Here is a 27207-nt window from a genome sequence, read left to right on the forward strand (position 1 = left end):
ATTTATAGTTTGTTTGTTTTTTTTTTTATATTTTCAAGCAATGATGTTGGCAAACCAGCTCTCTGGAAAAAAAAAAAAAAGCTCTGAGTTATAACATCATCTAATTTCTGAGATGTAAATACTCCCACCATTGCCAATTTCAAGCTACCAAAATGAGATCACTGAATGCAGAATTGGAGAGAAATTCTCACGGTTGTCCCTTGCAAGCTGGCAAGAACCAGCTCTGACACACTACTACTTTCAAGTACACTTTTGAAAAGATATCATTTACTGAGGATCCCAGCTTCCAGGAAGTTACACAAGAGCAGAAAAGTCTAGGGAAACTGAGGTTCTGGAGACTTCGGAAATCTCTTCGATTTCTCACTAAATCCTTCAGAACTTGACCCATTTGTGCACTTATGAAAGCAATACAACTCCCTACAGGGTTTTAATAGTTGGAAAGGATTTGGGGGCACGAAACCTTATGATTGAAGAATTTGGTCTAAGATGTAATATAACCTGAAAATAAAAGACACATTCTGTATGATTTCATTTGGTAAAGAATAGAACCTTCCTTCCAGTATATTCTGTCCAACTATGAAATTTATTTAAAATCTTTTAGAAAAGAACAAGACATGTTTAAAAAAAAAGTCAGAGGCTACTGGGCAGTAAACATACTTTGGTTCCAAAAGGGGAAAAAATGAAGCAAGATTATATAGTGAGAGTAGAAAAAGCAAGATGAAGGGATATCGTCCATGATAATAGGTGATGTTAGGCACTGTGCCTTTCAACATCGGTAACTGAAAAGTCACAGAAGTCAAAGATAAAAATACAAAAGACTCCCAGGCCCACAGACTGCCTGATGCTGTTGCTAGACTATTTAGCCCTCTGTCCATTTCCTGTAAAAAATAAATTAAGTATAAATAAGGAGGTGAGGGAGCTGGTGTGTACTCAGGTGTGTTCATGGGTACATACTCAGAGAGGGCATGAGAATGGGGCCCAATGCCTTTCCTCTCCCGCACTCACTACACAAAACTCTCCTCCATGTTGCTACAGAGTAAGAAGGAGTCCACAAGCCGGGGCTGGACCAGCTGCTGGAAGTCAGAGTCCTGCAGGCCTTCAGGGCAGATCCCGGCCAGTCTCCGCAGCGCAGCCTAGCGGGAAACAGAAGAGGTGACACAGGTCAGACCAGGCTCTGCTCAGGTGCATGCATCCTCCTCCACTGCCCCAGGAAGTGCATTCCAGGAAGTGGCTCCTGTAGCAGTCATTTTGAGTCAATCATCACTTCGGTCAGCTGACACCGTTGTGATGTGGTCCTTTTGGCCATCTGGTGTCATGTGTACCTTGATCATTATGGTGGGTGTCATCCGACCGCTTTCGTGGTCTTAATAATGGTTCTGCCATTTTGGTTTTTCAATCAGCTTAGGAACTTGGTCGTTCTAAACATCTGTCATTAAAAAAAAATCGGGTCCACTTGCTGACATATTTAGGTTCATGATTTGTTCATGCCAGGACCGTTACTAACAGGAGCATGAGTGGAATGATATCCTTGTTTCTGGATCCCTAGAGTATAGCAAGGGCTATTTATTGATCCATACATTCAGCAAGGTTCTGACAAAGCATTAAGGGATGGGAAAGAGGGAAAAGAAAGAGGAAGGAAGGTCATAAAACTGAAGGAGACGGAGGTTCTGAGCTGGGAAGAGAGGTACGGATGGATGATGTCACTGGCCAGGTCCCCCTGCGCTGGGCATTTCACTCTTCCTTGAGAGCTCTATCCTGTTTTAGGTCCCCGCACCCCTGCTCAGCTCTTCTCCATGACACAAAATTCCTCCCCACTTTTTCTGAGCCAGTGGATACATTTATCCTGTGGGCCTGGTCCACCATCATCTCCTCTGGGAAGCCTTCCCCGATTCCTTGAAGCAGAGACAGTCCCTCCTTCCTCTCTGCAGCCTGGGTCCCTGGGTGGATCTCAAACTTCTCACCCTCGACTGCAACTGGTTTTGAAGGGTTTGTCTGCCACACTAGACTCTGAGCTCCTCAGAGAGAGAGACTCTGTTCTATTTTTCTCTGCATCTATAGCAGGTAAGACAGGGGTTGGCATAGGGCACAATAAATGTCTGTTAGGGGGGAAAAAAAAAAGAAATGCTTTAAACAGAGTTCTATTGCTAGAGCAGCCTGAAACTCCATGTGGGTTGTGTGCCTATCAGTCACCTGAGACAGTGCCTGCTAAGTGCTCAGTGAATTTTCACTCCTTTCCTCTTCTTGGACCTGTACACAGCAGGGAGCAAGGCGGGAGATTAAGCACCCCCCTCCTCACCGCCCTCCCCCTTGGCCCCACACAACCTGGGAAACAAAGAGAGGGGAATATCTGGAATGGCAGAAGCAGCAAAAAAAAAAAAAAAAGAAGAAGAAGAAGAAGAATACCAACACTACTCAGTATCTACATGTAGTATTTCATTTAATCCCTATAGGTTACTACAAGGTAAGTATCATGATCTTCGGTTTGGAAATGAGGAGATAAAGGCTCTGTAAGGGAAAACGGCCTTCCTGAGATCCCACAGCAGTCCCACTCCAAGGCCCTCATACTCATCCACACAGGAAGACTAGTACGAGCCCAGGACAAGGGGTTATATTGAGCACAAGGCAGGCAGAGGCCCATTACCTACACCTATTGCTGAGAAATTACCAAGTTGGTAAAAAGAAAAGAAGGCTTAAGTTGGTTTTCAGACAAACAGATGCCACCATGTCCAAGGTAGATCAAGGAGAGGGGACCTATGTCTCTACGCACGTAAGCAGGGTCTGAAACACCAGTGGCAAGAAGTGGACTCCAGGAGACTATCCCTTTCTAGTGTGTCCTGCCTCTCCTGGGGTAGGAGTTCCCCTAAGAGCTATGGAGGCTGAACTCCATGGCACTTCCTGATTCCTCTTGGCTCCAACCAGGAGAAATAACTCTATAACCCTTGGCTTGTCACAGAAAAAAAAAAAATGGAACCTGAGATCTTCAGTAGAGGAGGCTCTGAGGCCACTGAGGTATTTTACATCATCAGGAGGAAAATAAAACAAAAGGGAGGGACCAAGAAAAAAGAAATGGGGAGAAAATAGACTCATAAGGAAAGAGAATGAATTAGAAGAAGAAAATAGACAGAGAAAAAGAGACAACAGAGAAATGGAACACGGAAGAAAAGTCAAAACAAAGAGGCAGAGATGAACTGGTGAAAGAAAAGAGATCAGGCATGAGAGGGAGATGGAAAGAGAGAGAGAAATGGTGACAAAAATAAAGAAAGTGTCCTGGGGATGGGGAGCTAATGGGACAGGACCAGGATCGAGGTAGGAGCAGGTGAGGAGCCAGAATGGGAGGAAAGGGAGGGAGTGGGAAGCAGGGAGAGGGTGGAGGGGATCCAAGAAGGAGTAAAGGGAAAGAAGGAGAGAGGAAAACCTCTGAGAGAGGCAAGCTCTAGAGGAGAGAAAAAGAAAAAATAAAATGAGAGAGAAAGGGGGCAGGTGAGAGGGAGATAGAGAGAGAAGGAGAGAGAGGGAGAGGGAGAGAGAGAAAAACGGGGGGAGGGAAGGAGAGAAGGAGAGAGAGTGGGGGAAGGGGCAGAGAGAAAGAAGTTCCAGTAGCCTCCTGGCTGAGCCTGGAGCCCAGAGCAGGGCTTGATCTCATAACCCTGAGATCATGACCTGAGCTGAAATCAAGAGTTGAACGTTGAACCGACTGAGCCACCCAGGCACTCCCTGGCTTGTAGTTCTCTTTTTTTAGGGTGAGAGAGCAAGAGATGGGGGTAGAGAGAGAGAAAGAAAGAGAGAGAAGAGGTGATTTAAAAAAAGGGAGAAGAGGGGGAGGGAAAGGGAATGAACTAGAAACAGACCTTGAAAAGCGCAAAGGCAAACAGACACCCTCATCTCCCCAGGGTCCCCAGGAAGCCTGTGCTACGGGAACCCAAACCAACTCAAAGCACCCCCTCCTCAGCATCCCAGAGCTCAAAGGACCCATCCCCCTTCTGAAGACTGTCTCTGGGCCCCTGCTTCCCTCGGAGGGTTAACAGCCAGTCATCCCAGGATCTCCTTCCCAGACAGTCTGAAAACACCCAAGCCCAGCAGCCCACTGGCAGCCGCCTCATTAAGGAAAAATCAATTCTGTTTGCGAGAGGCAATCTGCACTACCACTTTCCTAGATGTGGGAGACAATAATTGAAATGTCCTCCTTCCACCTGAAGAGAGCAGTTGAAGCCTGGGAGAAGGCCATGGGGAAGGCAGGAGAGGTAGCCTCCAACTCCATCTGCCAGCCCAGCCACCCAGTTGCCCCCATCGCAGCAGCCAGGGGCCTACACTCAAATGTGGAGCCCCTTCTAGGAGCCCAATCAGCAACACCTGCCCATTCTGGGGCCTGGGATGGGAAGACAAGTCTAAACAGCCCTTGGCCAGGCAAAAAACAGTCCTCAAACCCAAGGTTCTATGGAGACACCAAGAGCCAGAAGAGGGCCCCAGCCCTAAGGAGGTTCCTGACTAGTTGGGGAGAAACACAAAAACCCACCAGGCGCTGAGGTAGCAAGACCAGGGCCATAAGACATGGGGGAGAAAACATGGCTGAAAACAAGGTCTGGCCATAATGTCAAGCCCTTCGGCATCAGGCAGGCCTAGGTTTGGATTCCAAGAACCTCCCTTTCTAACACCTGGTATCCTGGATCACATAACCTGCCTCCTACTAAAGAAAACAAAATCCCAGCCTGTAGGCCCGGGTGCACACTGTGTGTTCCCTGCCTCTGAGCCACAGATGGTTCCTGGGACACTTCACAGACTAGAGGAAGTCTCGTCTAAACCTTGAAGGGGCTGCTGGCAGAGGGAGAGAAAGGGCATCTGCTGAGGACAGGGGCCAGGGCAACGTCAGGGTGGCTCTCAGCACTCTGGCCTGGCCAAGCGGGACAGGGCCAGGAGGCAGTGGGAGGCTTTCTGACTCCGGCGGTGTGCTCCAGCCAGCCTGTGTAGGGCTGGAGATGGTAGGCCATCAATAAGGGGAATCATGGAAGGGCCCACTTCCGTGACAGAAGTGTCGTAACTGTAAAATTAGGGTTACCCCAGAAGCCACATGGAGGGTGGATTAGGAAGGGAGGAGCTCTCTTCAGCATCCCATGACCCACCCTCCAGGAAAAATGTAATCCCCTTTCCACCAGGAAGACCTTCGAGTGATTAAAGATGGTGGCCAAGCCCTTCTGCATGTTTTACTTCAAACTAAGTATGGCGATGGACAAGGAACTGTGACAGGCCCACATACTGCTTGGAGACTTATGGCTCCCCACTATTGCCTCGGGGCCTCATAGTGCTGGGCACTGTGGGCCCGCTGAGTTGTGGAGATAATGGCAGTTGGGGTCAATGATTGTGTTTGCCCCCCATTAACTCTCTCCACTTGACTCCCTAAGCCAGACAGAATTAAGAAGTTCTGTGAACTTAGAGGGAAAAATTACATCGCTCCACCTACTAACCTCCAACAGAAAATTAGCATCTCCTTCAGTTGCCAGTGCTGCTAGACTGCGAAGTCTCAACAATTCCTGCAACTCATGAGCCAATAAAAGTCACAGAGTAACTCTTGTCGAAGGTACTGTCAGATACCATTTATGCTTACTGCTAGTCAAGATTATAATCCTCATTAGACCCATGCTTTCTCTTATTGAATGTGTTCATTAAAAGTACATATATTAATACATCATGTATAAATACTCTAATGATTATTTTAATAGAATTAGTCTCCTTAATCCTATATATTTTGGTTTATGCATTTAAAAATTATTCTTAGAAGGGATCTAGAAGCTCTACCAGATCACCAAAGGCACAAAACAGTTAAGGTTCTCCATGAACCAGAATCAAAACCTTATGAGAACAGAGATGTTTGTCTTTTCTTCCCTCCAAAGCTGTATCCCCATAGCTTAGAAGTGTGCCTGGCACACAGAATCACTCAGTAAATATGTACTGAATAAGATTTATAAGCGTTTAGTGTCCTACTCAATGTCACACAGCTCATTAATGGCAAAACCAAGACAGGTGTGTCTTACTGCAATGCCCTCCTGTCTTCACAACATACAATGTCTATCAGGAGCTCCTAAAAATGAGATGAGCTTAGTCTAGAAAATAATGGGATGCAGAGCGGGCTTTACTGTGACCCAGCTCAAAGGCCCTCCAGATCTATCACTTACCCCCATGTTCTTTGAGGACCAACCAAGAATCTGGCACTCCCTTCTGAAAGCCAAATGACCTGTTTATACATTGGCTTCCCTGCCCCCTCATGCTTCCAACTGGAGGCTGTTCTATTTTGGGATTTAGGATAGCTCCTGCATGGAGGAATGAAGAGAGACAAAACATGCACCCCCAGCTGGTACAGGGGATTCGTTCATGGTGGCCTCAAGCAGCAAGGAGAAGTTGGGTGGGGACCTTGTGAGATGCACTTGTCTGGTTCAGGTTGAAGATCCCGGTGAATAACACTCTTTGTCTTGTCCTACTGCCTCCAGTCCTATTCCACAAAGGAGGGGGGAGCTACAGAACTGAAAGGGCTCCAGTAAACGGGCTCTGTCCAAGGGGATGGAAGGCTTTTCTCCCAGTGTCCCCTTTAGAACAGGCAGGAGACCTCCACACCCTAGCTCCTGTTGCTGCAAGCATCATGGTGTCACTGCCAGCTCCCAGCATTCCACCCGCCAGACACCCTGCTCTCTGTGTGCTCTTAAGACTCCTCAAAACCTCAAAGGTTCATGGTTCCTAAAAGCACAGGTCGGAGGGAGGGTTCCCATATGTATTACCCCATATCATTTTCTTCACAGTTGTTTTTAAGATTTATTTATTTGAGAGAGAGAGTGTGTGTGCATGAGCTGGGGGGAGGGGCAGAGGGAAAGGAAGACAAGTGGACTCCCCACTGAGCAGGGAGCCTGATGCAAGCTGGATCCCAAGACCCTAAGATCACGACCTGAGCTGAAACCAAGAGTCAGATGCCCTACTGACAGAGCCACCCAGGTGCCCCTTTTCTGTTCACAGTTTCGTGAATGAGTGAAACACCCTTATCACCATTTTGAAGAGAAAAATTGACTGCAGAGTAGTCTATGGCTTATGCAGGGCAACTGAGGCCTCAGCTGCTCTCCTGGCCCTGGCCTGCAGTTCCGAAAGCCTGGGGAGGAAGCCAGGGGACCTTGGAGAACTCACCAGACAGGCCACGAGCACAGCATCACTGCTGTTCCTCTCGGAGGGCGACCTGCAGAGCTCGATGAGGCGGGACATACCTGCGTGAGACACACATGAACGTCAAGCCCAGGAAGGGGACGGACCCGGCCAGGTCTGACCCAGAGATGCTCCCTCTCCCTCACGCCTTCTACGTGGGGCGCTGTAGAGGGAGGTGACTCCTGGGCCCCACCAGCTCACCAACCAGCTGGGGAATGGGAGCTGAACCGCCCTGGAGGAGCTTGTGGTGGAAACCTCCTGCTCCCTCGGGTAGGAGGAGACCCGGGTCAGGGCCCACACTGAGCTCAGGAAGACTGCACCAGGGTGTATGGGGGACCTCGGGGAGAGAACTTCCTGTGTGGGTATTTCTGATTTTGCCGGAACTCTATCAGATGTTTACGTCATTATCAGCAGGACTGCCCAATACTGCTTTCCCCCAAATGTCTACCTCAGTCAGAAAATACGTTACTGCTAAGATGACAGAAAACTTTAGAGTGAGGAGGCTAATGTTTCCTTGGCCCTTACAGAAGAAATGTAAATAAAGGCCTGTGCTTTTCAATATAAGGGGACTTTCTACAAACTTCAAAAAGCAAAAACAAAACAAAAAGTCAACTCATGAGATATTAATTAAAAAGGTATAGAGACACATTTTGTATGTTTACCTTCCAGAAAGCCTTTCTGGAGCTGGAAGCATGGGCCACCTCATGTCCTTTGCCAGGGACCTGCATGATGGGCAGCAAGGCCATGCCTGTCCCCGTGCCCCTACCTGGGGCATCCTTTCTCAACCACCACACTGCAATAAGGCCTCAAACCGTGGCTGAGGCCTCACCTCCTTGCTAGAACATTCCTTGACCCACCTGGATAAATGTGAGCTACCTCCCCTCTGCGCCGAGACTTGGGCATGCTCTGAACATCGCTCTGTGGTCTTCAAGCGCACGTTTTCCTTCCCACATCTGCCACCCCGTGAGGCTGTAAGCCCCAGTGGTCAGGACAATGTTACCATCAGGGTGACAGTTGCAGGGGCCAGGACGGAGTCGAGCAGGCAGTGGGTGCTCTGAACCCCTCCACTGAGTAAATGTGATGAACTGAATGCATGAGTGATTTAACGGGTGAATTAATTAATAAATGAGCGAAAAGTGAGTAAAAGAAGCAACGAATGAGTTAATGAATGAACAAAAGGATGAGGTCATGAGTGAATCAACAAATGAGCAGGTAAGGAGACACGAGAGGAAGCGGATAATCGAGTGTGGGAGTAAAGGATGGAATGGAACAAGTGAATGAAGGAACGGGGTTCTAAATGGGAAGTCTGCAGGGGAGTCACGGTTCCATCCGACTTTAGCCTCTCTGGGCCTTCTCCTCTCTAGCTTTGGCCCCAGCTTACAAGCTAGACGAGGGACTGTACCTGGCCCCCCTTTCCAGTGTTTCTGGCCCTGGGAGAGTACGGCTCACCTCTGCCAGGCTTGACTCCGAGTCATCTGCGGCTGCCATGAAACCGGGGCTACTCCTCTCCCCACACCCGCCCTCCCCCCACTCCTGCCGCAGACAACACCACTTACAGCTCAGACGCACAGCCTCCCGGGCCACTTCTGGGTCTCGGCTGAGACGGGCCAGGGTCACCGCAGCCTTCTGCTGGACTCGCTCGCAAGCCGCCACCTCGGCAGGCGTTCCAGACCTTGGCTTCTCGGACAGCATGCCCATGATTAGCTGGACCCCTGGGTAGGAGGCAAAGAACAGGTGGCACCTGCCCCAGCAGGGAGCCTTCCCCCGGGAGCCAGCTGGGTAGAAGGCTGCAAGAGCTGGAGACTTAGGGGGTCTCCACCCCAGGAAGGAAGCTGGATGAGGCCATCGCTTCTCCTCCTTCTGCCCTGAGGATATCTCTGACTCCACGTACTAAGTCACTATACTTAGAAGGGACAAGGGAAGATATCCCTTTTCATTTTTAAAATGTGATTCCTGAGCTTCTATTATATGCATGACACTATATTGAATACACAATAAATGCATGATCCCCTAAAACCTCCCAGTAGCCCCATGAACTAGATACTAGTATAGTTTACTGTGAGGCCCAGAGAGAAGGGAAGTCTCTTCTCCAGGGTCACACCTGGAGTAGCTGGGGAGCTGGATCAGAACTCAGGTAATCTGGTTATTCTCCAAGCCTCCTCCATCTCTGATTCAGCTGCACCTGAGATCGATCCAGAGGGGATGGGGCACCAGGGGAGGTGACCCAAACCTGGGCTGGATAACCAACAGAGCAAATGTTTTAGAGGGAATTCAAGCCCAGGAGGAGGGAAGGTAACTGGATTAAGAGCTGTACACCTGAACTGGGTCAGCTGAAAGGTCTTACCGCCCTCCCCTGAATCCAGATCTGTCTTCTAATTGCCCCATAAGCCCATCTCCACATTGATTCCCACCTCTGTGCCTCTGCCACCTAATTTTTCTGCATGGATGTCCTTTTCCCTCTCATACTCTATTTAAGTAATTCCCATCTTGCAGGTTGTAGTAAAAGTCCTTCTCCTAGGAGAGGTGTTTCCTACCTACCCCAGCCCACATCCCCTTCCCTACTCCCAGTGGCACCTGCCAGATTGGAACTTGAACCAGACATGGCCTACGGATATATTTTACGTTGCTTTGTTGCTCCACACACTGTCTAAACATTTTTAAAATTTTTTTCTATTATGAAAATTGGAAGACTTCCATTAAAATTCAGATTTCCATCAAAATCCAGCTTCCAAAAAAAAAAAAAAATGCCTCCTGACTTCACACTGGGCCCACATTTCTTCATGACAATTTGCTGAAGCTTATTATAAGCTCCCTCTTTTAAGTGAGGCTGGCTTGGTCCCTGCTGAGTCTACGTCATCCATTCATATTACTTGTCTGGGTCTACAGGCATCTAAGTTTGGAACCTCTGACCATGGAACCAGAAGGGTTTTTAGAGATCTAGCCCAACCCCCCTAACCCCCATTTCACAGAAGAGCACCCAAGGTCTGGAGAGAGAAAATGATTTCCCAAGTTCACACAGGAGTCTGTTCCAGTCCAAGACCTTAGCCACATGCCTCTCTGAATCATACTTGAGCCAAATGTGATTTCTAACTCTCCTAGATCCCGCCAATGCACAGGGGCTATAGGTCACTTAGTTATGGCCCTGGGACTATTCAGTCCTAGGGATGAGCCTTTTATCTTTCTGATGAGCTTCGTAAATAAATGCCCCTTCCTCCTTCCTACAGGCTCAAGGGACCCAGTCCCTCTTACCTCTGGCACCACACCTGCTAACCTTAGGGCAAGGTGCTTCTCTTCCCAAGCCTCCCACGGACCACTGAATGAAACATAGTCCTCAGGCTCCCTATGTCCACAATGTCCCTAAGACAAGGTCAAAACCATGAATGTCCTGAGGTGTGTATGTTATAGCCTGTGGGCACATGAACAAGGGACACCACAATGACAACTTTGAGAAGTGCCACAGGCTCAGAAAATTTTACTAACTCCTGGTTAAGGTTCCTAACAAAGAAGCCATTTTCCCTACCCCCACTTAGTACCTGGGATCTGATAAAGAATCAAATAGTTTCTCATCTACTAGCAGGTAAACCCCAAGGGGTAAGACTTGTGTCCATTTCCTTCATGGAAATAGCTGAAGTATCTAGAATAGTGTTTCACTCAAATATTTGTTGAATAAATATCAAATGAATGAATATGAATGCCTTCACGTGAAAAGTCCTACAAATGTATAAAATCCAAGTTTCCTTTAAATATATACTTTGTAAGTCTTATCTAGAAAAAGATAAGATGCCATGAAATTGGGGCTGCCTAGGAAAATCCAGACTGTTTCCAAGTCCTGCACAGGCTCAATGCCAAAAAAATTGCCTGAAGGTTGGGAGTTACATCTTCGGAGACCAGACCCCAAGGCCCTGTTCCCTCCCCAACACTCTCTCCATCTCAGCCCAGCCCCTACGGGAGAAGACTCAAGAGGGATACTGATGTCAGTGGATTGACAGGTAAGAACTTGGGCTGCCCTGGCCTGCCTCCCCTTATAGGGGTGACAGCAACACAGTCTCTGACCCCCCGTCTGGCACCCATCCTCCAGCCCACACCACCAACACTCACACACAATTCAGGCAGGACAGAGACTCTGCCACGTCAGAGTCTCAGGCACTCCTAGTAAGAGGACTGCCTTTCAAAGCCCAGTCCCCACAATAGCCTTGTCTTGTTCCGTCCAGGGTCCCACTGAGCTCCCGCTGGGGCTGGCTGCCTCACCACCACAGCCCATCCCTCCAGTTCTGCCCCATCAAACACTCTTTAGCTGAGCCCTGTGAGACGGCCACTGTTTCCTGAAAGAGCAGGCACCCTTGGCCCCGCGTCCATTCTTTGCCAGATAGTCTTCTAACAAGCTGCCTATTCATCCTCACATCGGTCAGGGAGCTAGGTACATTCCCATTTTGCAGACAGAAAATCAGAAGTCACACAGCTAGTAAATTACAGGGCCAGCATTCAAGCCCAGCCTGTTTCCAGTTTTCCCCCCCGTGACGCCCCTCCCTCGGCTGCAATGTTTTATTGTCAATTTCACCCTATCTCACATTATCACTCTGACCCAGTTGGGCTCTCCTGCCAGGACAAAGCCAAGGATTTCTTTACCTCTGTGTGCATTTGTTCAGCACAATGCCGGGCCTGGAGTAGGTCTCTAACTGCTGACTGAACAAGCTTGTCAATAGCCCTCTGTAAGCCATCAAACCCCCTACAGAGGCCAGATGTTCTGACCCCAAATCCATAGGCCTCTGGAGACCTGCCGCTGCTGACCACTTGAACTTAAGGCTCTGAGTGCGGAAGGAACGGGCCTCGAATGACACCCCTCAGTCTCTTAGCCTCAGCTGGCTCAGTAAAGTTTTTCATTATTAGCTCAATCACATAAAATTAACTCAAAATGATGTCTTTCAATTAATGATAGGGCAATGGGGGATGGGGAATGTGTGTGTTTGTTAAAACAGCAGGACGACCTGAGAGAAGGGGGTTTAACAAGAGCAGAAGCAGCTGGCCCCGGGCTCTCAGCTCACTCGTCCTCATTAGCGTCTCGGGTTTCCAACCAGCTGCTAATTGCTCCCTTATTTCCCAGTCACAGGAAGCCCTTGCTACCCCAGCTGCAGGGCGGCAGACCTGTCCTCTCCTCCCCCCACAGCGAAACCCGGTCCACCTCACCTGGACTCTGCGGACACCCTGGATGCAAGCGGGACCAGGGAGCCAGGGGGATGGCCATGCTCTCGGGGGAGGGGTCCGGGGGTCAGGTCTGCTCCCCCACCCTCACCTTCCTCAGGAGCTCCGGTTTTCTGAGGGAGGCCGATATGATACGAACGATCGAAAGTTCAAACATATCCTCTGGCAGGGAGAGATTTTTCCTTTTTTGGATCATAATGAAATATGTGTCTACTCTTCACCACCCTAGTTAAAATAGCACCTGCTAACCCCTCAGCTTGGGTGTACTTTACCCCCGCCCTGCTTTATTTCCAGCATGCCACCGGCGTCATCTGACGGGCTCTGTCTTCTCAGTCAGTGCCTGTGTCCCACGAGGACTAAAGTCCATTGAAAGCAAACAAGCACTTACACATTGGCCTGGCTCTACACATATGCATACACACAAACACACACACGATCACTTAAGTGTGGAGACACACACCCCCAATTCTCATACCGACACACAGGCCTTCACACAAACACAAAGGCACACGGTCCTGGAGAGCCATGTAATCCATGCAAGGTACACAGTGCTGAAAAGACATACCATTCTCCTGAATGATGTCAGAGGCACACTGCTCGAGGACAGACATGTTTGCCAAGATGGTCACAATCTGGAAAAGAGAATTGGGAATCTGAAAAACGGGCACCCTGGGGCCGGACGGTGCTCTCTATAGACAGGGGAGCCCGGAGCTACGAAGCTTTCCTTTAGCTTGTGGGTCTTTCCATCTGCATGACCCATCTTCCCATGGTATGGCCTTCCGTCCCCATGGGCTCCTGCCTCCCACATGTGCCTCCCCCAGTCACTGGTTCCCACTCAGCAGCATGTGGCACTGGGGTGGCCCCTGGGGACCCCAAGACTCCACTGGAGAAAGCAGTGTGGCTTGAGTGAAGATGGGGGGCCCATCACCTTTCTACTGGGTATACCTAGCTCCAGATCCTGAAATGCAGACAGAACCGGCTGACTCCTTCTTGGCCCCTCCCCTGGCTTGGGTTTCACTCATCCTAGCTTCTTCCCCTGATAGTGAACCCCACCTACTTTCAGCCTGAAATTAATGGGTATCAACGTCAAGTTATAGGACATGAGTAAGATTACAGGGCAGCATTACACCACAAGTGTCATGTATTGTATGGAATCTGGTGAGAAAGTTCTTGCTCAGCTGACTTTACGAGTCTGCAGTCTACGATCCTTGCCTGTTGGTCATCCCCGAAGGGCTCTGTCTGTAGTGAAGATATGATGAAGTCAGGTGGATAACGAGCCTGGTTACAACCATGTGGGCTGGGTAGCCAATAGCCCACCCCACCCCGACCCCTTGGCATAGTCAAGATTGCAGAGACAACTCACGGCCCAAAACTGGATTAAGGAATGGGCCATCAAGGGACTGCTTATAGACCCCCAAATTGTAAGGTGCCAAAACACCACTGGAAAATGTTGGAAACTTGGTGCCTATTAACTCAGATACCACCCAAGACACTGCTCCAGACATAAATGGCAAAATGAAACCCACCCACTGCCATAGAAGCAGACAGCACTCTTGAGTGGTAATTTAAATAAATGATAAAACAAAACAGAAAACACTTCTCACTGGTGCAGTCCTATCTCTCTCCAAAGGGTTCTTCAAAGCTTGTGAAACATTATAACTGGAGGCCATGTCCCCACCTCTGAGGCAGCAGCTGACAGTCTATGGAGGACAGTTCTAGAACTGGATAATGCATAGTAATGTGCTGTTTACCAAGAAAGAGTATTATCTAGATTTTAATTGGTTCAATACTGGCATATTATTCTGCATAAAAAATGCATATAACAAAGCTCTTCTTCTGCACAGAAAAGAAAAAGTTTGCCATATTAATAGAGTATCTACCCCCATCCCCACTAAACATGCTGAAAAAGGATATGTATGCTTAGGCTGCTGTGTGTCATCCCTGAGGCTCAGCCCTGGTCAGGGGCCTGGCTAAGCATGCTGGGATGGGCTGCCAGGGGAGGAACGAGAGAATACCCCCAAAGCTCTATCCCATAGACAACTCTGCCCCTCCCCCCAGATGTTCTATGAAGGCTTCGTCCCTAGAAGCTCTTTTTCTTCCTCTTCTCAGACAGTGAGTGTGTATGGGCTGAGGGGAAGGAGTTAAAGGAAAAATATAGGTCACAGATACAGTTAAAACATGGAAGGTTCCCCAAGAGGCTTAAAGTGCACAGTCTTATGAGCAAGGAAACGAGAGGCCAAGTCTGGGTCAGACTGTGGTTCAATGGCCTTCTATGGGCCGTTAACAGTAGCAGGGTGCTCAACCTCTCTTCCCACCACCCAGACCCACCATGCCCCAACCGTCACCAGCCAGCCATTCCAAATAAAGACACTTCCTGGACACACAGATCCCAGTGGGAAGGTCGGAAGCAAGGAAGGAAGGACAAAATAAAAAAAGGAAAAGGAAACCTTTGTCTGCAGCACCAGGTTCATTACGCGGCAATTACTAGCTGTGTCACGGGCCCAGGTAGGTCTTTGTGCCAGACTAATTTAGATCCTGTTAATGAAAATTACTTCCTCTTTGCAAAGCCTGTACCCCATGTGGTTTTCTGAGGTTCAGATGAAGTATTCAATTAAGCACAATTTGAATAAATGCCAATTATGCCCTGCTTTGAGTCCCCCTTCTGACACATCCTTGCATGTGCCCTGTGAAGTAGTGGGGAAAGCGAATCAATACTTCTTGAAGTCAAGTGCAGGAATGGGATTTTAGGAACAAATGGTTTACCTTGTTGGAGACATGATAACAATGCCGTCAGGGGATAGTGCAAGAGCTGGGAAGTTTTCCCCTTGGCCCTGGCTGATTTAATCCTGTCTGATGATTTTCAATTAAGTTCTAATCCTCCTGAGTGAAAGGGCACTATTCCCTCTGCAGTTAATTGGTGAATACAGAGGATATCAGTCTCAAGAGACGCCCCAGGTGAGAGGCAGTGCAGCGTAATGGCTAAACACAGGGATCGGCCTAGTTCCAAATCCTGGCTTTATCATTTCTTTTCCATAGGATCTCGGCCATGGTATTTAGCCTTTCCTTGGTTGATGAAGGTGTATTAGTTTTCTACTGCTGCTATAACAAATTACCACAGGCTCAGGCTTAAAACAACACAATCTTCCCTTGTAGTTCTGAAGGTAAGAAGCCTTCCACAGGTCTCGAGGAGCTAACACCCGACTATCAGCAGTGATGCATTCCTTCGGGAGGCTCTAGGGCAAAATCCACGTCCTAGCCGTTCCTGGTTTCTAGAGGCTACTCGCATTACTTGGCTCTCAGCTCTCTGACCTCTGCTTCCTCACTCGGAGCTCACTTTCTGACCCTGCCCCTCCTGCCTCATTGTATAAGAACCCTTGTGGTAAGGTTAGACCCGCATCGATAATCCAGGGTAATATTCCTTTACTAATATCCTTTATCACACTCGCAAAATCCTTTTGACCACATGACATAGAACACAGGCTTGGGGGATGAGAATGTGGACCTCTTTGGGGATGTGTGTGTCATTATTTGGTCTACAACAGGATAAATGAATAACATGATTCGTAAGATAGTTACAAGCATTCAATGAGCTAATATTTTGTCAAACACCCAGAACTTCTGTTAAACAAAATGAGCATAACTTCCTTCTGGGAAACAGAGCCTGAAAGTATCCAGAGCTTCAAGGATTATGTAAAGGAGTCCTAACCAATGCAGCACCCCCTGTTTCCAAATGTGCTGTTAATGGGAAATCATTCCTGAAGGGAGGCGAGATCCCAGAACAGAAGGAGCCCTTCCCAGTGGAGAACCCCCACACCCCACCACAAAAAAACTCTGTGCTCATTACCTCTGTGGCATTTTTCCTTTGGCCTCCCAAAGACTGCCTACCTTAGAAAAACTGGGGGGAATAGCAAATTGGCCCAGCCAATTAGCAGGGGACCTCCCATGTCACTGATTCAAGAAGAAATGCCCCATGTGGTAAGAAGGAAGTTGTTAAAGCCTTTTGATGTCAGCACACACAGAGAGAAAAAGGTTTACTTCATGCTGGCCTAGGGCAGATGCCCCTGGAACACTTGTCTGCAACTGATCCCAAGGCATGAACCAGGCTGGTCTTACATTCTCAACAAAGCCTGCCTGTGATCACACTCTGACTCTATCTCTGTCCCTTTCATTTTCTATCTTGTAAACTAACATTTTTTACATTGTAAACTAGGGAGACCATATCCTATAAAAATCAAGTGAGGATGATCCCGAATAAAAGGAACAGGTGTGCTCATATGAGAGAATTCACAACACAGAAAATCTGAGATGCATTTAATGAAAAGTTATGATTGCTTTTATGCTGTGCAGTAATTAGGACAAAAAGGCCAACATTTCACATGACTGTAATTAGAATTACTCTTTAATTGCTAGATGGAATATTTAGATTTCTACCATCACTGTGTTAACTCTCTAAAAGCTAGAGCAACAGTGTCAACAGCAGCCAGCAAAATCTCTTTCAGCCTCTAGGGGGAACCCAGTGCTTCTCTCTGTCCTGCTTTCGTCCCTCCTTACCATTTTCTCTACCCCCCCCCCCCAAAAAAACCAAAAACAAACAAACAAATAAAAACAAAACAAAACAAAACAAAAACAGTCAAGGGGCGCCTGGGTGGCTCAGTCATTAAGTGTCTGCCTTCGGCTTGGGTCGTGGTCCCAGAGTACTGGCATCGAGCCCCGCATCAGGCTCCCTGCTCAGTGGGGAGCCTGCCTCTCCCTCTCCCACTCCCCCTGCTTGTGTTCCCTCTCTCATTGGGTCTCCCTGTCAAATAAATAAATGAAATCTTTAAAATAAAGGAAAAAAAACCAGTCAAGACAAGGACACAGGACACCGGACACTGGTCTGAAGAATTCTGCTTCCAAGAGCGGAAGGATGTGGTCTCTTTGAACGCACTTTCTTCCCCAATGCCAGGGAGACAAGGCAGTGCAAGGGAAGGCGCAGCCTCTGCTTCTCTCTCCTGAGCCTCTCACTCTATCTGCTAGGCATGGTCAGGGGCCAGGGAGCTGGGAACTGGGCAGGCCTGGACACCAGGAGCACCTGCCTAGGCCCGAGAAAAACACAGATCCCACTCTCAGGAACTTGGATCTTCCAGACCCAGCCTTCCCTCCTCACCACCAGAGAGACAAGACAAGAGGGCTGGGATTTGGACTCAGGAAAGAGAACCACAAAGGCCATAACACTGTCTTGGATGTAGGTCCCAGGCTGTTGGTGAACTAAGCCATAGGACAGTGATCGGGGATTGCATCGAGGTTGGGGTGTGCGCCTCATAGGATCGAGAACGGGTAAATGCCAGATTACAGGTTCTGTGTTTAGTGTTCCCTTGGCTCTGTAAGAGGGGCAGGTCAGGACTGGGTGTTGTGATGCTGGTTTAGTCTTTATCAAAAACCCCCGAAACCCCACTCCCCGATCCACACACACAACTTGCATTTACCCACACAGACTGGAGCAACACATGCATTGCCTGACTCCACACTACACGCACCACCCCCACATCACCTCCATGTTTGGCCTCACCCTCCTTCCCCAAAGCTGACATTCCATCTCAGACCCATCCCAGTTCCTGGTTCTATCACAGACCCCAGCTCCATTCATCACTGAGTATCTGCTTTGCTTCCGACTACTTGATGAGCCTTCTGTCATCTAATCATCATAATGACAGGAAGGGGGAAGAAAGAGATTATCCCCATTACACAAATGAGGAAACCTATGGCTCAGAGAAGTTAAGTGATTTGTCTAAGGTCACACAGCTAGCAAGTGGCAGAGCCAGGATTTGAATTTGGGTCTGTCTGAACCCAAAGCCTCTACCATTACTACTATGTTCCGTGTGTCACATAGGTATATAGAAGGGTTTTATACAGTAGAGAGGGGCCTTTGGAACGTGAGTCGATTATAATCCCTACTAACTGGCATTTCTGATAATGGGTTCCCGATGATAGTATTCACAATGAGTTTTCAGAAATGCCACAAAATCTGAACATTCTAAAATACAAACCAATGCAATGTGCGTTTTCATGGGAAGCAGAAACCGGTACCTTCCACCTCTATGAAAGCAATTATTTCTGAAAGGTCACAGAAAGTCATGCTCAGGGAAAGCTTCTGTGGTGGCCTAGATCAGATAACTGGGTCCCTGTCATCTTAGGTTGCCACTGCCTTGGGGCAGAGCAGAGATGAAGCAGCCCCAGGTCGTGGCTGTGGCTGGATTCCCTGGGCAGCGTGGCCCCTAGAACATAGTTCCCGGGAATGAAAACAGGCCATGCAGCTGTCTGGTGAGGCAGGGGGTTCTGGATGCATGACCATGTCCAGCTCCCCCACATTAGCAGCAGGGGTGGGGGTGGGGCGGGGGTGAAGAGTGCACACCCAAGGTAGCCCTCAGCCCTGTCCACAACCCAATGCTGGGTACAAGATGACATGGCAATCAAGGCTTTTGTCAGGCTCTTGAAGGGAATTCAGCTTGCTGGGGTGACAGGGGTTCTCACGGAAATGGCCATGCGGAGGTGGACAAAATAGAGATCCAAGACCCGGGAGCTCTGCACAGTCCTGGCGTCACTGGCAGATGCATTACCGGAAGCCTCGAGGCATTTAATTTCCTAAGTGTTTCAGGGGGCGGTGAGCACTTCAGTGCCTAATTCATCTTCGTTGTCTTCATTACAGAGAGCTCTCTGATCACTTTAATCCTCCCCCTGCCACAGGAAAGAGCCATTTGTTTCTTTAATGGGTGCGCTTTCCCTAGCTAAGTGGCTGCTCTGAGTCACCAAGTAGGTGGGCAGAAGGTGAAGCTGTCCTGAGGATGGAGAGGGTTGGGGACGTGCCAGGCCCAGACTTGGGGGGAAAGAGGGGGGTGATGTGGGGGGAGCAGAGAGAGTGTGGCAGGAAGACTCCAGATTCAGAAGGAACTGCCACCTGCATAGAGTCTGACCACCTTCTCTCCTGGCCCTGAACCCCCTCGTTCCGAGGAATCCATGAGGTTTCAGGAGGGGGCCGGTCGCTCCTCATGATACAAAAGGGACCTTGGCCCCTAGAGCTGCAGGATGTCTGAGCTGGAAGAGACTATGACCATTTTACAGATAAGGAAATTCTAGTCTGGAGGTTCCCCATTCGGGGCTGCATGCCTCACATTTGTATTCATGTGTTTAGTTCATTCTTATTTCAACTTGGTGAAGTATGTCGTTTTCGACCCCATGGGCAGATGAGGCTCAGAGTGAATCGTCCCCAAGGTCCGTGAATAGAATAGTAGAGAAGCTTTTGGCCTATAGGGAAAAGCTTTTGGCCTCCAGAGAGCTGAAGCCATCCGGGAAGGCTTTCCAGAAGTTTCTGGGGGCAGGGGTCCAACAGGAAGCTGTGGCAGCTTTGACGAGGTGTTGGGGATGGGAGAAACAGACTGGAGCTAAGAGGCAGATAGGGGTGAGTGGGGTTGGAGGCTGGGGGGACCATCGGCTCAGGCACCTGGTGGAAGTTACAGGGGCCTAACACCCACCTGATCCACCACCCCCACCTGCTGGTAGGGAAATAGGATTCTGAGCATGACAGGGGTGGGACAGGGTAGAATTCTATCACCTTAGAGCTCAGGGCTCCAAAAATCCCCTCAGTCAATGTTTTCCAACACGTTTAGCCATAAACCCTTTTTCCCCAAACAAAACTTTATGTGGAGCTCAGATATACAAAAACTCTGAGAGAGGGGTTGAGGCCCCGAATCAAGGCTCTGCTCCAGCCCCTGCCTTTCTGGAGGCAGAGAAGGGAAGAAACTCTCTGCAGGGAACAATGTCAGACTGGGACACAGAATTCTAGAGGAAGCCCAGGGATCTCCCGCTGGCATCTCTGCTTCCTGGGCTATGCCGGCATGGGTGGGCATATAGAGGGCCTCACAGTGGTCAGGAGGGAAAAGTGAGGTGGGGAGTGGGTTCACAAAGATGCTTCAAGGGCAACAAGGCTTGTCTAGAGCATTTTCCTTGACCTAGAATGTGACTAGCAGGATGGGCTTTGTGCTGCCCGCCCACATTGTCTCCCCCAGAACCTTTGCCCTGGCCTCCCGACCTCTGTCTTCATGGCTGCAGGCTCTTGGCCTGCTCCCGTCTGGGCCTGCTCACCTGATCCCGAGTGTAAGGCGTATCCACTCGCTGCTTGTCGCTGCAAGCCTCCAGGAGGACGCGGATGGCATTCAGCTGCAGAAGCATCTCGCAGGCCATCGTGTCAAAAAAGGTGATGTTGGCAAGGGCTGCAGAAGCCAGCAGGAACACTTCCCCAGAGGAGGCCTCTTGGCACAGTTCTGGATGGTAGAGAGGAAGATATCAGCCTCCTTGCTAGGGTCCCTGAATCCGTTATCTCCTTCGGGTCCCGCAATAGCTCTGGGGGAAAGTCTGCGCAGGATACCCATTTTAGAGATAGGAAAGCAGTTGCCAGAGAGGGAAATTTATGTGTCTACATAAGTGGCAGAGCTAGGATTTGAATCCTGGTGTACGCCTTCTATTTACTCCCGTGTCCATTTAATCCTTAACCGGGAGAACACAGTGCATCAGGCCCTGCTGGTGTCTTGGGATGGCATGGTGAATAACACAGATCAGGGCTTTGCTCCTGTTAAGTTTACATCCTAGTAGTAGGTGGGAGAAAATAAGCTTTTAAAAAAAATGAATAAGATTATGGCAAATTCTAATGCGAGAAAGAAAAAGAACAAGAGCTAAGAGATTAACTAAAGGCCCAGTGGGGTGCATAAGGAAGGTTCCCCTAGGAAAGTGACAGCAGAGACTTTAAGGAGAAAATGAGGCAATCATGAGAGTATTTGGGGAAGAACATGTTCTAGGCCCAAGGAACCAGCAGCATGTACAAAGGCCCTGAAGCAGGAAAGAGCTCCCAGTCCATCTGTGTCTCCAGCAATGTACTCAGGACTGCTCCTGAATTTGCCTTAAGAAAGAAGCTGAAGTTAAAACATAAGGGCTCTGCCTTTCCAGCTGCCATTAGCAGAGTTTCAGGATTTCCTCTGGTCCCAAGAAAAGGGTCACATGGCTGTGGAAAATTCCTACACCAAGCCTTGGGATGTCAGGCTCTTTCTTTTGGATCCTAGTGGCCATGACCCAAACCTAACCAGAGCTCCCCAGTATAATCTGCAAGTGATGAATCTGATGGGTCTTTGCAGAGGAGGGAACATCCCCCACACCCTGTAATTCTCCACCATTTAACACATTTCCCCATGGGCTCCACTTGACCCCAAATGGCCTCCTGCCCCAGGAGAAGGTGTGCCAGCCACCCACTCCAGTGGACTCAACTTCGGACCCTCAGCTCCCACTGGAGCACCATTCAAGGTGCTGCTGCGTCTAGGTTACTCTCCTACTGATCACACCTCTATGAAAACATGGGGAGAGAAGCCACTCTTCAGGAAAATGTGCTTCCAGTTTCTGACATTGAAGCTGGCACCTCTTGTCCCTTTGAGTGAATACAGTTAACTGGTCCCTTCTTAAACAGGAACAGAATGTAATATTCATTGGGCCACCTGCTATGTGCCTTGCCCTGCACCATTAAATTCTGAGCACCCTTAACACAGCAAAGACTGGTCTCTCTTTGCAGGTGTAGAAGCCGAGGCTCAGAGAAGCTCGTAGCAGCAGTGATGTTCCCATTTGTTGAGTGTTTACTTGGTGCAGGCACTGCTGTGTACCGTTGATCTCCTGAAGCCACTCCACGTTCACCATGATCCAACTTTCTATCACAGTTTTATAGTAGGAGAACTGAGGATTCAAATATGAAGCAATTTTCCCAAAATTGGGGAATTGAGGAATACGGGGTCATTGTTACCATCTAGACTCAAAGGCAGGTTGGCCCGATCTCAGTCTCCATTCTTTCGGCATCCCAGGCTGCCTCTTGTCACTAGGCCTCTTTGACTTTGCCCCAATGGTTTTCCTCCATATTTAGCTTAGCTTGCAGTCCTACCAGGGAGGCAATTTCTGCCCTTGGGCAGTGCTGTGGCCCTCAGCCTAGGTGGGACCAACTAAGCAACTTGGCACCTTGATCTAATCCTCCAGGGCAAAGCAGCGGATTTGCCCAGAAATTCAGAACTCTGTGATTGCTGATTTCCAATGACTGCCCTCTCCTCTAATTTGGAGGAACCCCTAGGGACAAGCCAACCTTTTCCAGGCCACCTCCTTTTACCCAAAGTTTGAAGTGAGACCACATGAGTCACTGGCCCACTTTGCTGTAAAGATTTCTTCTAGATCCAAACACCCACACTAATTCTCATGCAGTCACGGATGCCGCCAACACAGCAATTATTAACACAACCACCTAAGTGCCTTTTAATTTGGGTGCACATTTATTTAAACTACAGTCTGAGTCACCTGGGATGCGTTAGGAAGATTAAATTGAGGATTCCAATGACTCATTTATAAATGTTTCCAGGGAATAGCAAGAAATTGGAGGGCTATTTCCCACCAAAGAACAGAGCCCTGGCGTCCTGCCCAGGAAATTCATCCCATCTGCTGACTCTTGGAGTAGACTCTACAATGCATCTTCATCAGGGAAAGAAATAGAGAAGTTCCTCTTCTTCAGGGAGAAATCCAGCCTGGACCAAAAAGTAAGGATGGAGATACAGCAATAGTTGGAAAGCTTATTTAGACTATATAGATTTGGGGATGTTTAGTTGTTCCTTGCTTATACATTGGGAGATTTTCAATAAAATTTAGGATTTTTGTCTTGTCTTTAAAAATTGGCCTTTCCTACATGGCAACTGATCAATGGGGAGTTTAACAGTGACCACCACCCACCCTTCATCAATACAAGTGATTTTCAGTTTCAGGCAGGATTCAAATTTTCTTATTTTCTTCTTCCATATGGCCCTCTTCAACCATTTGTGTTTCCTGCCTGGCTCTGGTGGAAGATTGAGGATGAGACTCAAGGCATAAGTGAATCCTCACAATGTTATGTTCCCTTAAGAAGGTTCCTCAACCTCTCTAGACCTAGGTTTTTTCTCCAATTGAGTGAGCATTGAACTTTCTGCTCTCTTGAGTTCTCTCCAGCCAAGACTTTCAAGAGTTGGCTTCTAGGTTTTCTCAACTTTGAAGAAATGTAGATCCTGGCAAATTGAGGTATCCCAGCCTGGCCTGTGGGTGCCACTGCCCCCATACCTAGAATCAGCCATAAAGTCAGGGTAACTGATGACTCTTCTGTTCAAAGTCCTTGCAAATCTGAAAATTCTAGAGCTAGAAGTACTCAAGAGAAATGGCTCCAACCTCATGTTTGCTATATCAGGAAAATTGTGAAGGGCCTGCCCCAGGACTGCTGGTCAACAGCTGTTTGCTGAATAGATGAATGAAAAGACAAAAGTCACGCTTGAATGTTCTGACTCCTAACCCAGTTTCTGTGCTGCTCCTATATTCATGCTACTCCAAATCTTCCCAGGCCTGGTTTGATGATCCCAAGAGTGAAGGCTGGATTTTCTGATGAGACTAATTTTCATTCAGTTTCAATGGACATGGAGGCAGTGGACATGGAGACAGTGACAGGGATAGGGGCAGAAGTAGAAACACACACCCTTGCCAGCACTTATAAAAGAAGGGTGTGGTTTGCAAAACCAGTTTCCTGAGGATTTTATCTAGAGAAGTCTCAGCTTCAGCAGTTTTGGAAAGGGCAGCTAGAGGAAGAGAGTATTCTAGATCTCAGACTATGATTCTCCAGCCAGGAGTACACAAGTCTGAATGGGGGAATCCAGAAGAGTCAAAGCCTTCAAGGCCCTGGGCTGTGGGCCCAGTGGTGGGGTTGCAGGTGGTAGGCTGGCATATACCAGTGCCTTCCGAGAAGCTTCGTGCCCCTTCATTGTTGTCCCACTCATTGTCTATAATAGTCTGAGACTTCAGGAACAAAACCCGTCAGAGTCTTTCTGGTCAAGGATCTGAACCTCAAAATTCAAGGTCCTCCACATCTCCACGGGGCCTGTCCTGGTCTCTGTTCTGAAAGGTCCATTAATCCCAATGTGACCTTAACTCAAAGAGCTTCTCAGAAGGCTGCATACATTTTAATAGGAGATTTGAAAAAGAAAGTTCTTTCCCATCTCTGCTGCATGAACAGTGGGATTTCAGCTAGTGTGACATCAGTGCAAGCTACATGGGGTGCAGTGAGTGTGGGCGTGTGATGGAGCAGAGCAGGAAGGCCTCCTTGGCCCCCGCTGAAGACAACTATGACAAGTCCCACTCACGCAGCAGTCCCCTCCCGCCCAGGGGGACTCACTGACAAGAGCTGTCACGATTTCTTCCATGCTTTCCAGAAAGCTGCTGAGGTGCTGAGTAAAGGGCAGGTGTGGGGATGTGACCTGGGCGACCACAGCCGCAGCCTCAGCCCGCGTGGCCTCTGAGTGGCTGTCATCGGTCAGGATGTCGGCCAAGCATAGAACGCCGTCCACCTGCAGGGGGAGAGAGGGCACGGCCCTGTACATCCCAGAAGAGCGTCACTGCTCACGACAGTGTGGAGATAGACACAAGCCCCCCACAGGGTCCAGCCAGTCCAGGACTCTGTGTAGAGCCAGGAAAACCTGGTGACAAGGCCCCCAGAAGGACCCCAAGTCTGGCATCTGAAGCCTTACCCTTGGCTTCAGCAGAGACTGGTGACCTCCCACGAGCTTCTTAGATAGCAGGCATCAAGCCAAGTGCCCAGGGGCTAGCCCCTGACCATGCACCACAGCAAAATACAGTACAAAAGAACAGTCACTTAGAACTCCCATACCCCGAGCTCCAGCCCTGGCCCCCTCTTACTTGCACCGTATGACCTGGCCGTAGTCACAGCTTCTCCGAGACTCGGTATCCTCATCCACCAACAGGGTGTTGGGGGTTAAGGTGATGAAGTAGGTGATGCAAATCCAGACAGGACGCTTGACAAGTGTTGGCTCTCTCCTCCCTTCCTTGGGTTAGCTCTAGGCTGAGCTCAACCTCCTTCCCTCCCTATCCCATCCTCCACCATCCTTGCCCTCTAGAAAGACGGCTGCTCCCCTAGAGGCTTGCTCCCTCTGCCTAACCAGAGAGGAATGAACCTGGGTGTGGTGGGATAGGAATGCCAGATAAAGGCTTCAGCTTCCCAGTTCTGCCTCCATCAGACTTACTTACTCATGGCACAATAATAGCTTCTACTTATCAAGGGCTCATCCCTCCAAGTGCAGTATGCATACCATTTCCTCCTTGTCAGAAGCCTGGGAGGCCAGTGTGATTAGTCTCCCCACTTTACAGATGAAGAAACCGAGACACAAAAAGGTTCACTGACTTGCTGCAGATTACAAACCTTAAAACAAGTTGGTTTGGAATTTGAACCCGAATTGTCTAGCTTCAAAGCCCACGGTTTCTATCAGGACATCATACTGCCTCCTGAGAAGTCACAGCTGAGCTCAGACCCCCGCCTCATCAAGCATCACTAGATGAGTCTTTCTGGAGAAAGGCAGGGGATGGGTGGTGGGTAGTAACATATCAGAGTTAGCTCAGCAGGGTGCCTGCTGCCCCTGAGATGCCCCAGGACACCAGCCTGCTTGAAGACCGTGTCATCAAGAACCCAGAAGTCCTTCCCCTGCTAGGAGTGGGGGGCGGGCAGGGATGATGCCGGGAAGAACCAGGGAGAGGTGAAGTGAGGGGACCCCCATGCCAATGCTCTCCGTGCCTGCTGCAGGTCCGGGGCTCCTGTCCCTACACCTTCACTTCCTGCCACTCAGCTCAAGCAGCTCTCCAGAGGTCAGTGTTTCTCTTGACTAATTACCACCATTGACTTCTGGGCCTCCCTTAAATGGCTCTTGGGAGCTGTAAGGCCCATTAGCTGTAAAAGCCTTTGGCAATCTCAGACTCAGAAAGAGACGAACGTGGGAACAGGAGCTGGGGGAGCTGTCCACAATAAAACTCACCTGGAAGTGCCTAATAAAAAAGAACAAATAGCAGCCAGGCGGCCACTGGCAGGACTGGACTCATGCCAGACATCTGACTAGGGGGCCTTCAGAGGGGCCCTCACTGGGGCCCAGGTAAGCAAAGGGGGCTGCTCTGGGCCTCGAAACAGGAAGCAGCCCTACTTGCAGCTTGCCAATGTAAGAAACCTCTTAGACCTGCCTGGCCCTTATCCCTTTCCCCCTTCCAGCACTATCCACTGCGACAGCTAAGGGTCTCAGTTATCTGATCTCCTAGTCTGATCTTGGAGGCAAATGGAACTGCATTCCCAAACCCATCTGAGAGTGTTGGTCAGGCCCAAACCAGACCTAAACCTAGTCCCCAGTACCTGCTTGGAGATGGGCCACTCTAAACACACTAGAGAGGCCAGGGGCCAATGGTCTCCAAGGGCTTGGGCCATCAACGGCTGGACGGCAGGCTTGCTTCCCAACCCAAAATGCTCCTCAGCCAACCCGCCGAGTGTGATTTCCCTGAAACAGAGGTAAGCCAGGGCAGGGTAGCCCCTGCAGTGAAGCAGGAGGCTCATCCACAAATAACCATTTTACAGTGTGGTTTCCCATGAGGGTACCCTCTGGGGAGGCCCCTGGAAGCACCCTGACTTAATGCCCACATCCCAGCTTGGGGTGGGGGCCCTCAGAGCTCTACTAGCAACACCACATTCATCACACTGTTTCTCCAAGAGGTGTCTGAGGACCAGCTGCACCAAATTCACTCAGGATTTCTCTAAAGCACATTTCTGGGCCCCACCCAGACCTACTCAGACTCTGGGGAGGCCTGGAATTTTCCTTTTAACAAGGTTTACAGATGACTTTATGCCCCAGCAATTGGGAGCAGCACCACTGTGATGTGATTCTCTCTCCCCTGTCTGAGTCCTCTGTCGCCCTGGACACTCTGCATGCCTGGGGACGA

The 27207-nt window shown here is 49.2% G+C and overlaps 1 protein-coding gene across 1 annotated transcript in view; it reads right to left on the minus strand.

The window, feature by feature from the left end:
- Positions 1–570: 570 nt before the first annotated feature.
- The window catches only part of INSC (INSC spindle orientation adaptor protein), an 87993-nt gene continuing 61356 nt past the window's right edge, over positions 571–27207 (minus strand). The window contains exons 7-12 of the mRNA XM_059388811.1: positions 24614–24785; positions 20494–20672; positions 12941–13007; positions 8733–8888; positions 7162–7238; positions 571–1133 (exon numbers count right to left, since the gene is read on the minus strand). Coding sequence (XP_059244794.1) covers positions 1005–1133; positions 7162–7238; positions 8733–8888; positions 12941–13007; positions 20494–20672; positions 24614–24785 — 780 coding nt within the window. The 3' untranslated portion in view covers positions 571–1004. The remainder of the gene's footprint in view (positions 1134–7161; positions 7239–8732; positions 8889–12940; positions 13008–20493; positions 20673–24613; positions 24786–27207) is intronic.

Source organism: Mustela nigripes, chromosome 1 (genome assembly GCF_022355385.1).
Source record: "Mustela nigripes isolate SB6536 chromosome 1, MUSNIG.SB6536, whole genome shotgun sequence".
In the NCBI taxonomy this organism is placed as follows: Eukaryota; Metazoa; Chordata; class Mammalia; order Carnivora; family Mustelidae; genus Mustela; species Mustela nigripes.